The sequence below is a fragment of the Acinonyx jubatus genome, chromosome B4 (genome assembly GCF_027475565.1).
Source record: "Acinonyx jubatus isolate Ajub_Pintada_27869175 chromosome B4, VMU_Ajub_asm_v1.0, whole genome shotgun sequence".
Classification (NCBI taxonomy): domain Eukaryota; kingdom Metazoa; phylum Chordata; class Mammalia; order Carnivora; family Felidae; genus Acinonyx; species Acinonyx jubatus.
Window position 1 is genome coordinate 119,082,769 of NC_069387.1, and position 14,455 is coordinate 119,097,223.

The following is a 14,455-nucleotide window of genomic DNA, read 5'->3' on the forward strand; positions in this document are numbered from 1 at the left end:
CATTTTCTTCCTTCTTAAAAGATACATTTTGAACACTGGCTTGATGCAGGAAAAGTTTGTAAAGAAGACAGAATGTACTGCTCCCTCTCCTTAATACCATTCTTCATCTTAACATTGTCTCTAGAGTGCTAGAGATGAAATTCAGAAACACTGAATTCACTATGAGGAATTGAAAACAAACTCTCAATTACAAAAAAGGGTATTTTTGCAGCCTATTAAATCCAAAAATATTACATATGAGGATTTATTTTAGATATTTATATAAAATTTTGGTATATCACTGCTTCCTATATTGTAAAAATACTGCATTTGACAATTTGTATTAAAAAATGCCTCTCAGGACAGGAACTACCAATTTTTATTTACAGAATATAAGTAAAATGTAGACACATGCTCACATCTAGCATCATTAATTATGAGGAAATCACAGAAAATACCATTTGTCCCCTCTGGCCTACTTTACAGAGTCCCCCATTCTTTTGTGTTGCATGGGGAAGGTAAGATTTGACTTGTCATACTTCTCTTTATTTCTCTTTCAGTGTGAAATAAGTATTCCAAGTCCAAGTTACAGAATTTTTTTAAGGCAGTGTTTTTATTTAGTCTATACCCTAAACCTGGAATTGGCCTTCATTTTCCAGAGAAGGAATATGCCATATAAAATTAGATAAAACATAGAAAATAGATACTCACCTGGTGATCTAACACTATGAGCCATATTTGCATATATATATAAATAATTGTCCATAATTTTCAATGGAGCCTCCAAAAATTTCATCTTTTCCATTTTATAAATGAGAAAAATGAGGCTCAAAATAATGACATTAAATAAAATGTCTCAGGGTCACATATAAACGAAATTCAAATCCAGGTCAATGTAATGTCAGAATCTGCTTTTTTGTACCATTTTGTGCTAATTTGCAAGTATAAGATCTGTCTGAATTCGGTTGAACAGGAAATTGAATTTTAAGTCATTTAAAATTATTAAACTATAACAGAATATTATTATATATTATATAATATATTATTAAATGTAACAGAATAACTAAGAATAGTGATTTGATGGGAGGGTGGAGGACAAAGGGAAGTGGCAGTAATATAACTTATATTGTCTTACATCATAGCAGGAAATAATAAGTAATAAATAAAATGGATCAAGAAACAATGGAACACCTACACATAAATAGCCAAAAGAAGTAAAAACAAACTCTTGAGAGTGTATTCAGGGGATAGGTTTGGATTGAGAAAGGGGTAAGTTTGGCAACTCTTGACTTTCATTATAAGCTTTAAGATTTTGGTACCTCAGCATTTTCTTTATTATTTGACAAAATTTGAGAAGACTTCACAAAAAGTAAATGTATGATCTAGAACGTGTCTTTCATAGTTATCTATAGATAACCTGTCAAGATGCCTTAAAATTATGGACGAGGAAAGAAAACTGGGATGTTTTCTTAGTCTGTATCCACTGTTACTAGTAATGTGAAATTGCAGTATAAGAGCATTAATTGAGCAATTAAAATGTTCAAGGCCTTGTTTTAGATTCTCTAGGGGATAAAAGTGAGTAAAGTTTGTTATCGGGCCTCCACCATGTTACATTCTAGTTGAGAGTGCTAGAGATGAAGAAAAAACCTAGATGGGGAGAAATGAGAGCTCACATGTCTATGTCTACTCTATCCTGTGCTAGGTACTTTACCTACCTTATTTTTGATAGAAAAATGTACCACAGAAAAGATAAAATATAGGTAGCCATAAAGTTCAAAATAGAAATAGTAGAAAGTGGTGTTTGCTTATTAGGATCAAGAAATGTTTTCTGAAGCAGAGTATTTAGGATGGGGCTTAGAAGTAGAAAAGGATTTCTATAGACAGAGATGGAATGGGAGAGGCATTGACATATTTGCTAATTGAGACTCCTATTTAGAGCTTGTTTTTTTTGGTTCCTTTTGTATGTAAGCATTTAGCTAAATCTGTGTAAGCTAGTTATGAATCTAAAATGAATTTTTAACCTATTGTTTGCCCAGCGAAGATCTTTTATTAAATGTAAGCACTGCTGTCAAGGTTACTTTTTATTGAAACTACTTTCAACTTTACTCTCACACTGCAGAATCATAATTAAGATTTGAGTATAATCAATCAAGTGTGAGAGAATCTCAAGGCAAAATTGGAGATCACATGAATTTTGTGGCTATTTTTGATTTTTAAAATTGTGCATTATGTTCTCCACATCTTTAGGAAAGTTTTCAGCTTCCCTCTTTAATGTAACTTACTGGTTTAGTTTCGTTGGGATTGCATTTGGTGTGCATGTCAGTTACTGTCAACAACAATGGGCGTTATATTTTATTTTAAAACGTGATCAGTTTGAAACTATGACATTTTCACCATCTTGCCTCTGAAAAAAGACCTTTGTGTTTTGACTCAAGTCAGAGGCCTCTTTGACTACAGAAGATATGATTCTCAACATTTTAGAGAACACATTGAAGCTACAGGACTAACAATAAATAAATACCAGACATTCAAAGTAGACATAGAATGTTTTGTATTGAAGTAATTTAGTCTTGTTCAGTTGACAGTATGTGCTAAAGGTGAAGATTGTCACCTTGAAGGATTTATTTGAAAATGTCCTTGCGCAAGTGATCACTTTCTATTTAGGAAAATTTGCAAAAGCCCTACTTTGTCATGTTGGACTTTAATGAATGACTTCCTGTCAGAAGTTCCAGACCCTTATATTATTACACTTTATGAAAGTATATTTTTTATTTCTTCTAGAGCAGATGAAGAAAGATACCTTAAATGTTAAGGATTCTAAATGTGATCTTAAGGTTTTCCATGAAGAGAATGCTGCATCCTACAATTTTGAGCTCTTTAACGTATACATTTAAAGAATTGAATTAATTTAGAAAATCTTAAATTAAATTATTCCCTTACTGGTTTAACATCTATAGTCTTTAAGACTTGAATCCTGAATTCTAAATATTTAATGTTCTCTACTGACACAATCTGAATTTTTTAATGACTTTAAAATTATAAAAGTATTTTGTTTATTATAAAAAAAATAGAGAAGATAAAGAATAAAACAAAATATACCCATAATGTTATAGGTGAGATATAACCTGTGTACCCATTTGGACTAATTTCTTTCTGTCTTTTTTTCTAGTTATATAAAAGGGTGTTTTTTTAAATATACTTGAGACAAATCTATTTATCTGTATCTCTGTATTCATTTTCCTCACATTTTAATTTTATCTTAAGCATTAAATGTTCTTTAAAGAGACGTTAATGACCTGAATGCCCCCTTTATATTGCTGCTTCTGTGACTTCTTATACTCCTATACTGTTCTTTAACAAAAAAAAATATTAAAAATTTGTGTAATTTTAGTTATTAAAATTTGTGGCTATTAGTCAAAACTACTTCCACATGAATTTATGAGCTTCTGACTAAGGCAAACAAAGGTAAATAAGTTGGGCTTCTATTGATTAGTCTATTTAGCAAGTCCTTTGCTTTTTAGGTTATGCAGTGGTATTTATCTTGGTCTGAAGTTCTAGAACATGGGACTGTTGGTAAATCCAGTTTTCGTATTTCTGACAGCCTATATTTGTAACTGCTTTGATATAGGGGCTATTAAAGAATGGTAGTTATGAGCATGGATTGGTATTGCATCTTTACAACTTAGTAGCTGTGTGCCATTGGGCAAGTTACTTCTCACTGCACCTTCTTTTCAAAGGTAAAGACTAAATGAAATGAACAAGCACATAGCCCAGAGCCAGCCTAGAGGCAGTAGTGAATATTCTTGTTCTTTATTTTTTATCATTGTTATTATAAGGTCTTTGGTTATTGAACAGAACAAAGGACTTAGTAGAAGTTGAAAAGCATCAGAACTTCTCCTTATTCACAGTGGCTGAACTTGGTGGAAATAAACCAAATAACCCATTTTAATTCCTGTTTGGAAGCTTAGTCTCAACTTCAGTAAGGCAACCGCATGCATGCATTTAAGAAGTTCACTGTGTCTACAGTGCTTGACAGTGCTTGACAGTCACTGAAATGCATGCTGTTATCACAAAAAATGGACTTGTGGCTTCTCATTATTCATAGCTAGATAGTTCTATACAAATGTCAGTGTTCCTTTGAAACATTATTATGGATGATAATAGTAATGACTTCCAATTTACTGAGCACTGACTGTTTGACAGCTAAGAGCTTTTCATGCATTATCTCATCTAGTCCTCATGGCTATTCTGTGAGATTGTTATTAATATCACCCCTATCTTATAGATGAGGAAACCAAGATTTAGAGAGATTCAATGTTTCCTAATAAGAATTTGAATGCTCAGTTGTAGGACTCTAGTATCTGAGCTTATAGCTTGCCTTGTAGCTCTATGGCCTTTATGTTTCATAAGTACCACACAGCCTTAGTCATTCATTCAACCTACATTTGTTGAGGGCCTACTCTGTGCTAAGCACTGTTCTAAGCACCAAGTGATAGCATGCAGATAAAAGTTCCTGCCCTTCTAAAGCTCACCTTCTATTATGTTACTTATGTCCTTGTCCCTCCTAGAATGAGTGTCCCTGTGCAATCATGACTATGTCATATTCTTTTTGAGTTTTAGGGACATAACAAATTTATTGAAGGCTAAGAATAATTTCTGGGCTTATGAAATAATTATTTTTACAAAAGTATTGGAAGCTAGGGCATGGCCTACTCTGTTCATCAGGCTATCTTTTCCTTTTAGCACTGGCTTTTAACCCTACCAGACTCCTCAAATTGGAGATGTTATTTGTAATTATTTTAAGAAGGATTTAAAGGTTTGTTAGTAGTAATTAAGCTACTTTTTGATATCTTGGTTTCCTTGACTTCTTTAAATGTTCTATAGGATGTGGAGCAGCATAAATAACCCTCTTTCTTTAGAACACACCAGAAATGCATCAGGCAAATCTAGTACAAGAGGTTTAATTATTTCATAGAATAAATAAAAGCATTCTGGTATAATTGAAAAATAAGTGATGTAGTAGGGAAGCCCAACTGTGAGGGGGAAAATGATATCTTTTTTCCTGTGATATCAAGAATATTAAACCCTTTTCTAAGAATGTATTATAATTTTAGAGAAGATGCTATAAAGTATTTGTGTTGAATGTCACTTTTGAGCCATGTGAAGCTAAAAATAATTTTAAATGTCCTTGGGTGGAGGCTAACATGTTTCATTCTTCACCTAGGAAATTATCAGTAAATACTATGAAGTGTGTGGTATTTTAAAAAAATAATTGCCTTATTTTTTACATTGGAAATACAGTTAAACCTTTTTAGTCCCATAAGGATCAAATGGCTGGTAATGTTTCTCATTTTTTTTTAAGTAATTTTTCCAAGAGGGAGGATCACTGGCAAACCAGCTGGCTGTTCATTTTAGATTTTGACGTTGCCTCTCCTTGGGACCCTAATGCTGGGCTCTCTGATAACCAGTGCAAACTCCATGAATATCTTTCATTTCTCTAGAAGGAGGTGTGGATTTGCAAGGCTACCAGCTGGATATGCAAATACTACCTGACGGCCCAAAGAGTGATGTGGACTTTTCAGAGATTCTTAATGCAATACAAGAAAGTAAGTTTCACTCAAATTTTAATTTGACCATGAAAGGAGAAACTCTTCTAATACTTGGGAGGGATAATAAAACTAGAAACTTAGATGCCATGCTTTAAAAAATGTCTTAAAAGAGATACTGTGTAAGATAATTTTGAGACCAGAAAAGATGGCTACTGAACTGCAGGTTTAATTTGTGAAACTGAGTCACATAGTATTGGGGTGTTTGAAGAAGCCTGATGGAAAACTGGAGTGGAATTATAAATTCTATATATTTAGTATTCTGTGATATTTAACCAGTATCTAGGAATTGTAATTTTTAGATTCCTTGATTAATCATAATCAAATAAAACTCTTTGAGAAACCAGAATATTATTCCTTTGCTCAAATGTAAGAGTAGTAAGAAGTAAATGTTGATGCAATAAACTGAAATCAGGAATTTATTCTCCAAAACGCGTATCTTGAATCTCTAAGGATGGGCTGTGACCCAGGAATGACCCCTCTCTTGTAAGCATTTTGATTAATCAAGGTTTACTCTTACATTACTTTGTGTTTGGTAGTTGTCACTACGAATTTGATCATAAACCATACATTTACTCAAGTTGTAGATTCAGCATTGAGGATGGATGATGTAGTATCACATACTAAATCATTAACATTTGTGTCTCATTATTGGAGCTCTAATTCGAGATAATGATACTCCTCTTTTAAGATCCAATAGTATTGTACAGTTTCGCGTTTGAAGGGGTTAGATCTGAAGAGCACTGCAGAAAGAACCACTATAATTTTTTTGCTACTTTTGGTTTTGTGACACTGCATTTCTATACTAAATTTTTAGTGAGCAGCTTTAAGCATTTTCATAGCAGTTATCCTCTTTTGTTATTATACTGCCCTCCTGACCTTCTGAGATAATTAATACTTTCCTTTCATAGGTAGGACAGCTGAGGGTGGCAGAGGTTACCTGTTGAGGTAATATGATCAAGATTGGAAACCAGAGGAGGATAGAGGGTCTCCTACCCTTCATTTAATTCCTTTCTGAATGTGCTCAGTATGGGGTTTAAACACATCAAGGGGAAGGATCCTGAAATTGAAGATAAGGCTGGTACTAAGAGAAATATTTTTAATGAAGAATACAAGAGGACCAGTTATTTGTTCTGGTTGGGCAGTCCCTTCATATTAGCTTAATGAATAAAAGAGAAAAATTTCCCCAAGAGATTAAAAATCCAATTAATAGACATTGGAGAGAAAATAATTTTTTCATGGGAAGTTATAAAATTCTGTAATTACTTCATCTGATTTGAAAGATGATAGATTATATAGTGCTGAGAGGATTTTAAAAAATTTTTAATAAATGATAAAAGTTGACTTCTATGCAAGTGCAGGAGATGAACTTAAAAGTTTTTAGGGCTGCGTGAACTTACATAAATTTAAATGTTTATGAGATTATACTTATAGTAATTTTTGTTACTATATTTTACTACAGACATTTATATATGATAACACTGTGAACAAGTAGAAGAGTGGAGGCTTATGAGTAGTTAATATTTAAATGTAAAACTAAGAAAAGGGAAATATTTTACTTTAAAATGAAAATAAACTTTTTATAGGTTTAAGAATTTTCTAATACTTTGTAACTAATCTGTTTTCTTGTTAAAAAATAAGTTTGATGCTGGGACGCCTGGGTGGCTCAGTCTGTTAAGCTTTCGACTTCAGCTCAGGTCATGATCTCGTGTTTTGTGGGCCCTGTATCAGGCTCTCTGCTGTCACTATAGAGCCTGCTTCACATCCTCTGGCCCCCTCTCTCTCTGCCCCTTCCCCTGCTGGTTCCTCTCTCTCTCTCTCTCAAAATAAATAAATAAACTTAAAAATATAATAATTTTTATGCTAAGTAGGTTTGAGAAGCTGCCCATGTGGCCTGAGTCATTACTGGTAGGAGGGATTTGAACCTTTTATCTCCCTTCAGTTTCTCTCTGCATTTCAAATGTGATTCAGATATTTAACAAGTTAATTGAAATTTCTAAGTATAAAAATACATAATTTGGTTCTTCAAGGGACTGTACTATAGATTATTGTTTATAGGAAGCTTTAAGAGACCAACTTACAAAAATGTAAAAATATATAGGATTTGGACATCAGGAAAATTCTTTCTCTCCTACAAGTATTTTTCGAGATGATAGAAAGATTTCATTATTTTCTTGGAATTTCTTGGACATACATATATGACCTTTAAAAACAAGCTAGAAAAGAGAGAGAAAGAGTATTTGAAACATGTTTTGAGTGTCAAAGGTAGGCTGACTGTTACAGTAAGTGCTCTTCCATTCTATCTCTTCCTATTCTTAAAACAACCCTATAAGTAATAGATGCTATTTTTTCCATTTTAAAGGTGAAAAAAATGGAGTATACCTCCCTAAGGCTAAATGGTTAATATTTGATAGTCAATGTTTAAACATATGTTGGCCCTTGTTCTGATAAATAAAAGATTAACTAAAAATAATTAGGAAAAATAAACTCCAGATTAAAAAAAATTATTCTTATTTTGGGGCAGCTAGGTGGCTCAGTTGGTTGAGCCTCTGACTTCAGCTCCAGTCATGATCTTGCAGTTTGTGGGTTTGAGCCCCATGTTAGGCTCTGTGCTGACAGGTCAGAGCCTGGAGCCTGCTTGGGTTTCTCTGTCTCTCTCCCTCTCTTTCTGCCCCTCCCTCACTTGTGCGTTCTCTCTCTCTCTCTCTCTCAAAAATGAACATTAAAATTAAAAAAAAAATTATTCTTACTTTGTTATGTCTTGATGCAAGAATTCTTCTCCATGCTTCTACATTATAAAATACATTTACATTTTTTTTCCTATAGTACTTACGCCCTAACAATAGTTACATCTGTCCAACAATAGTTTCATCTGTCCAAAAGATGTCTTAGAATGGCTGGCCACCTATAAGTTTCTCAGCTTCCCCATATCAGATATACAGCTTCTAAGGAAGAAAAGAGTCATTTTATCCATTCATCCATCTATCCATCTCACCTGTCATGTGCCACACACTATGTTCCTCATAATCTTAAAGCACTGGTGAACATTTTGGTGCACAGTTAAATTCAAGAAAAATTAAAACAGTCACAGATCACATTTGTTTTATTTTTCAAAATGAAAACTTGATTGCTTTCTAGGAAGAAAGCATTTATATGTGGCAGTATGACATAAGGGTGTATGTGTGTGTTTTCCTTCATCATTTTCCCCTCTTTCTTTATTCTAACCTTTTGTTCCCCATCCCCATCCTTTGTTTCAGTAGAGTTCTGTGTTCCTGAAGTTCCTGGCTTTTGTTTTCTGAAAGCCTGGGCTTCTGAGTGACTAAAGCTTAGTAAAGGGAGAAAGAAACACACATAGATACCCAGAGACAGAGAAAAGGAATTTCCTGTCCAGCTCACTTAGATTGTCCTGCAGTGGTAGCATGGCTTCCCTTCGCTGTGTAGAAAGGGAGGAAATGACTGGGTTGTGTGCTGGGAGCCTGCACCTGAGCCACCAGAACTGCCAGTCTTGGCTGAGATTCTCTAGCCTGAGGAAGAAGCAGATCTTCTAGCATTCAGGGAACTTTGAGGGTTCTGGAAGGTGGCAGTCTTCTCTTCCTATTTCTTTGTTGTAACTCTAGTATCTTGAGCAGAAAATAGAGTATAGTAGCCACTCAACAAATTTTGTTAATGAATGAGTGAATGAATGAATTCTATTCTAGACTTGCAAAGGGGGTGGTTCATGAGTAGCAGTGTGGCTTGGAGAACTGAGCGGTCTCTTTAAACATTCTGCTGTTTACAAAACCTCTGTAACCTTTTACAGTACTACATGTGTGAAGTAGAGGAATGTCAGCAATGGCTGAACTGAAATTGTCTACCAGGCCAGTGGGGTGGGGACTGAGAGACAGATTTCACTTGATGTAATGATGACAAGATCATGGGGGCAATTCTTAGTCTTGAATTTGTCCAGTAAGATTCATAACCCCTAGTAGTCAAAGGATTTTAGTGCCTACTATAGTATATATAATAGTAGCAACTAAAACAAAACTATTCTGATTTTTTTTGTCCCCAAATTTTTAAAATCTGGACTTTTTTGAGAAGGATCACTTAGAAAAATAATATATTTCATTCTGCAATTCGATTGAGAATCCCATCTTAAAGATCTGCGGTCCATGAAGCATATGTGTGTGTATTTGTGAATGAGAATTTATTACATTAGAAAGCCATTAAAAAAATATACCATTCAAAGGTTATGCTGAACCTTTTAATTCTTGTTTTAAATTATCATCAATGCCCATCCTTTTCTAGAGATCATTCCTTCCCCCCACTTTTTTGTTGCCCACTTCTCCTGCTTTGTCCTCGGTTCTTGTTTTCTTGATTCCCAGCATATACAGATAACAGACTGTGGGGACTCTAGAGTGGCATTCACACCATGGCACATTATTGTGTCGTAGTCCATTAGATTCTTGTGAGGGAAAGAGAGCAAAAAGCAAAATGTTTGAAATGAGAACTTGGAGGTTGGAAGGCTCATTGTTATCCTATAGTCTGACCCTCTGTGCTTGCACGTGTGCCCACATAATCACAGTGCTGTTCCTGCACTGGTGGTCCTCTGTGCTTCTGTGCCTGCAGAGACTGAGTCATTTCTCAGTGACATCCAGGGAGTCATTTTGAATCCAATTTTTTGAGCCCTGATTTCCAATTTTATTTTTAATCTGTATGGTCATGCTGTTTCAAAGGGGAAGATGGGGAAGAGGGAGGTGCTGACATATATTGCACATGTAATCTTGCCTGGCAACTCTCGCTTGGCTTTTTACCTGTATTATTGTATTCAGTCTTAAATTCTTTTTGCCTTAATTTCCACATCTGATAAAGGGGAATAGTTATAGTAAATCTGCATAAAGCCCTTAATGTAGTGCCTGGCACATGGCAAGTGTTGGCTGCTACCTTGTCCTCATTCCTCTCAATAATCCTGTATGGTAATTTGTATTATCCTCACTGAAAAGAGAAATATATTAAAGCTTAAATAAGTTAAATAATCTAATGGCTAGTAGGTGTGAAGACTAGCATTTGAATCCAGGCTTGTCTGAATCCAAAGCTCATGCTCTTTCCAAAGAAAGGGAAATTATGGTCAGGAGACTCAGGATCTTTAATGTAGAACATCATTGACCTCCTTTAAAGTTGCTAAAAGGTAACCAAGGCTATTGAGCAAAGCTAGAATTAGGTACTCAGTTCTTCTCTAAGTATCACTCTCAGATTTTAAGAGGTGCTGTTATTATCTGCCTTGCTGTAGAAGTAACCACGGTGTCTGTCCGTTTCTTTAGAATGAAGTAGTGGCAAGAGAAGCTCTTCATAAGAAACATGCTGTCCCAGGAACAAGTTAATGATCTTGGCCCCATTGCAGAGTGCCCTGTGGGTACCCTATGCTATTGTCTATGCCCCGTTTTATATAAACCGCATCATTACTGAGCCAGAAAATGCAAATGACATTTTTTTAATGACTACACATTTAAAAAAATTTTTATGACTTCTTTTTTCAGAGACCTATTTTTAATCTTAAAGTATTTCAAGTAAACTTTCCATGGCAGAAAAAAGTACCTACTCTCAGATCTGTAACAGTTAGAACCCCAGCTTTCTTACCCCAGGTTTTCTTTGGGGAGATGTTAACACAGCCATTTAATTGTTGCTATAACACACTAGTAGAGATTTATAAACTTTTTAAAGCAGTAGAAGCTGTTGTTTCTTCCTCACATGTATTTTCACGTATAATCTCAATATATAAAACAGGTAACTGAGTTGTTGGGAGTAGCTGGGGGTAGAGGGTGTAGGGCTTTGCCCACTCAGTTTCCTCATTGTCCCTTCCATGAAATTCCCCCAAAAGGGTCCTGGGGTTCCAGGGAACACACTTTGAAAACTGCTGACCTTTGGCAAGAAGTAAAGCCAGCTAAGGGAAGATTCATGTCCTTTCCAATTGCTGTATTTATTTTGAGTTTTCCAAATTTGCCTTTTTTTCCCTCCTCATTGTACACCAAGCCGTCTCTGCCTCAGAAACACCATAAGATTTCATTTGAAGCGTAACGAACAGAGAGTCCTAGGTTTGTTGGTATCATACAAATGTTAAGTAGTGTTTAGTTTTTAAAATCCCACCTTCAGGTACTCAAAGTTTTACTGAGTCTCTTGTGTTTCTCTGAATTTTTAAAAACATTTAATTTGATCTATTTGTTAAATTTTAAAAAGTGTCAGACCTGTCAGGTGACAGATGTAAAGTCTAGCTCTCTTCAGATAAATATTAGAACTAGGGCAAGATAGCTGGTTGGTGGTTAAAGGACCTCCTGTGTACTTGAAAGCCAAACATGATTTAAGAACAGTAGGATTCTTTCCACAGAAACAGGAAGCCAGCTAGAAACATCGTGGATTTGGGGGTCAGAACTGGGTTAGATTTCATCTCTGTCACTTACTGTGTGGCCATACTTTGTGTCTCTGAGCCTGGCTTCTTTCTCAGAATGTCCCTCTCTTAAAGTATTTTGAGGATGAAAAGGGAAAACAGACCTGAAAATCCTTAATACACAGTCGGCACTCAATACATTGTAATGCTCTTGCGTATGTCTCCCTTCCCACTTCCTTCATATTTAATTTCTGGGTCTGAGAGAGAAACAGATACTTCCAAGCAATCACACTAAGAGAACTAGAATAAGAAAAAAAATTGATAGAACCTTACAACTAGTTTTTACTTATCTAGAAATGGGCATTGAGCGCCTCCTATTTGCTAGTCCTTACATCAGTTGTGGAGATGCCATGGGCTTTTCCCTGGAAGAGACCCTGGGGCTAGATGTGAAGGTGAACTTCTTATAAAACAGCCAGCTATGTTCAAATTAAGATTTTTTTTTAATGTTTATTAATTTTTGAGAGATAAAGACACAGATGCGGGCAGGGGAGGGGCAGAGAGAGGGAGACACAGAATCTGAAGCAGGCTCCAGGCTCTGAGGTGTCAGCACAGAGCCTGATGTGGGGCTGGAACTCGGAAACTGTGAGATCATGACCTGATCCGAATTCGTTGCTTAACTAACTGAGCCACCCAGGCGCCCCTCAAATTAAGATTTAAACAATTTTTTTCACATTCTAAATAATTCCCAAAGGTGTCCTTTTTTTCGTGTTTTCTGATGAGGATTTGAGGCCAATACACAGTATCTTCAGAATTCTGAATATCAGATGTAATCATTGGAACTTGGGACAAAAATAGTAACATGAGCTGGTGCTCTGGAGGACAAATATAGATACCTGGATTACACTACACAGTCCTCTCATGTTGTCTTCAGTGACCTATAATTTCACTTTATTTTCTCTGCATCAGAAAATACTGAGATTTAAAGTACTACTGTACTTTCATAGCAGTGTGGGGTTTTCCTGCTGCATTTGAGGAATAGAGTTAAAACAGCGGTGAGTGGAGCTATTTGATTTTTTGGTATTTATTTCTTACTCTCTAAAAGACACACTGTTTGATTTCCCTTGCTTTTATAACACTGATTTGATTTCTTCCACTCATCTCTTGTTCATGTTTGTACCTCTAGCACCTAACTTAAGTGTTGCTTCGGTGAGCAAATGGTAGAAGGTAATTAACTTGTTTGCTTCTTTATTTGAGCCCTTGAAATATATTTGTGGTCTCTTTTCCCTAGAGAATGAACAATGGCTCATAACCTAAACGATTTTCATTGAAAAAATATTTAAATAATTGCAAATATTTAATGAGTAGATTCAGTACTATACAGGTAAATTTGCCTTTCCATCATATAAAGAATGTCAGGATCTACCTGCCTCCTAGCCCTCTGACTTCTCTGCTCTGCCTCTATTCTGGAATAGCATAGCAAGTCAGCCTACAGAAATCTCTTTCCTATGCTGTTTGATGATTTACTCAAGATTCTGATTTTTGATCTCCCAGGCAATTTAAGGTTCTTGACTTTTGTGTAGCTGATGTACATGACTCTTTGCTGTACGTGGTTTTTTTTTAGGCTGAATGCCTGCTTTTTTGCAGAGGTCATTTGGGTCTCTTGTGCTTTTCAAATGTATGGTATCTACCTATACTGACTCAGCTTTCCATTTCTATTCACACAGCCCTTCCTGAGTTTATGCAGTGTAGGTCTCTTACGTGGGTTGAATAGAATTTTTTGCATTCTCATCTTATTATTCTTAATTGACTTCTCAAAACATTTGGCTCTTTTTTATTTAATGGGTCTAATAGCAGAATTCTAATAAGTAGATAATTATCAAACTTATTTTGAGGAAAAAAAAGTATAAGGAAAGTGAGGGGATCCTTTAAAAGTAACCTTGTTTGGATGTACAGTATCACTGTGATATCCATGCCATGGATAAAGCTGCCACCTTGCTAGATGGTGAGCTCTGTGAGGACAGGGGCCATGGCTGGCACATCCAGTGCTTGAACCCCAGTTCCTAGCCCAGCACAGTGTCCAGGCAAGATAGGCATCCACTAAGTACTTGTTGAATAGATAGATTTTTAAAATTGATTAACTTTGGAAGTTGGGGATTTTTTCCTTAAAGAAATGATATAAATTTGCTTCAAAGGATATTGTACTTTGTTTCTAAATCTTAGCATGTAAAGCTGCTCTATCAGTAACAATGGTGAGATATTGATGAAGGGCACATGTTTCTTCTGTCTGTGTAGTTGTCTACATGTTCTACAGTCTTCTTATTGACCGTGTGTTCAGCTCAGCATTTTTTGACGGATCAGCATTTTTAATCTCTGCTAAGGCTCTTGAGAGACTGGCATGTGATAGTGGTGCCTTAATATAACTTAATTCTCTAAAAATCAGATAGTACAGCATACTTATTTCTCTTGAGCATTCAGGTAACATCAGCTCCATAACAACTTCCAGATAGTAATA

At 35.4% G+C, this 14,455-nt stretch overlaps 1 protein-coding gene across 5 annotated transcripts in view; it reads left to right on the top strand.

Moving 5' to 3' along the window:
* The window catches only part of ANO4 (anoctamin 4), a 412,471-nt gene that overhangs the window by 195,130 nt on the left and 202,886 nt on the right, over nt 1–14,455 (top strand). For 4 of the 5 annotated variants that reach the window (XM_027071002.2, XM_027071003.2, XM_053226653.1 and 1 more), the window contains one exon: nt 5,481–5,585. The exons of the other annotated variant lie outside the window; for it this stretch is intronic. In XM_027071002.2, coding sequence (XP_026926803.1) covers nt 5,481–5,585 — 105 coding nt within the window. The remainder of the gene's footprint in view (nt 1–5,480; nt 5,586–14,455) is intronic. 5 annotated transcript variants of the gene reach the window in all.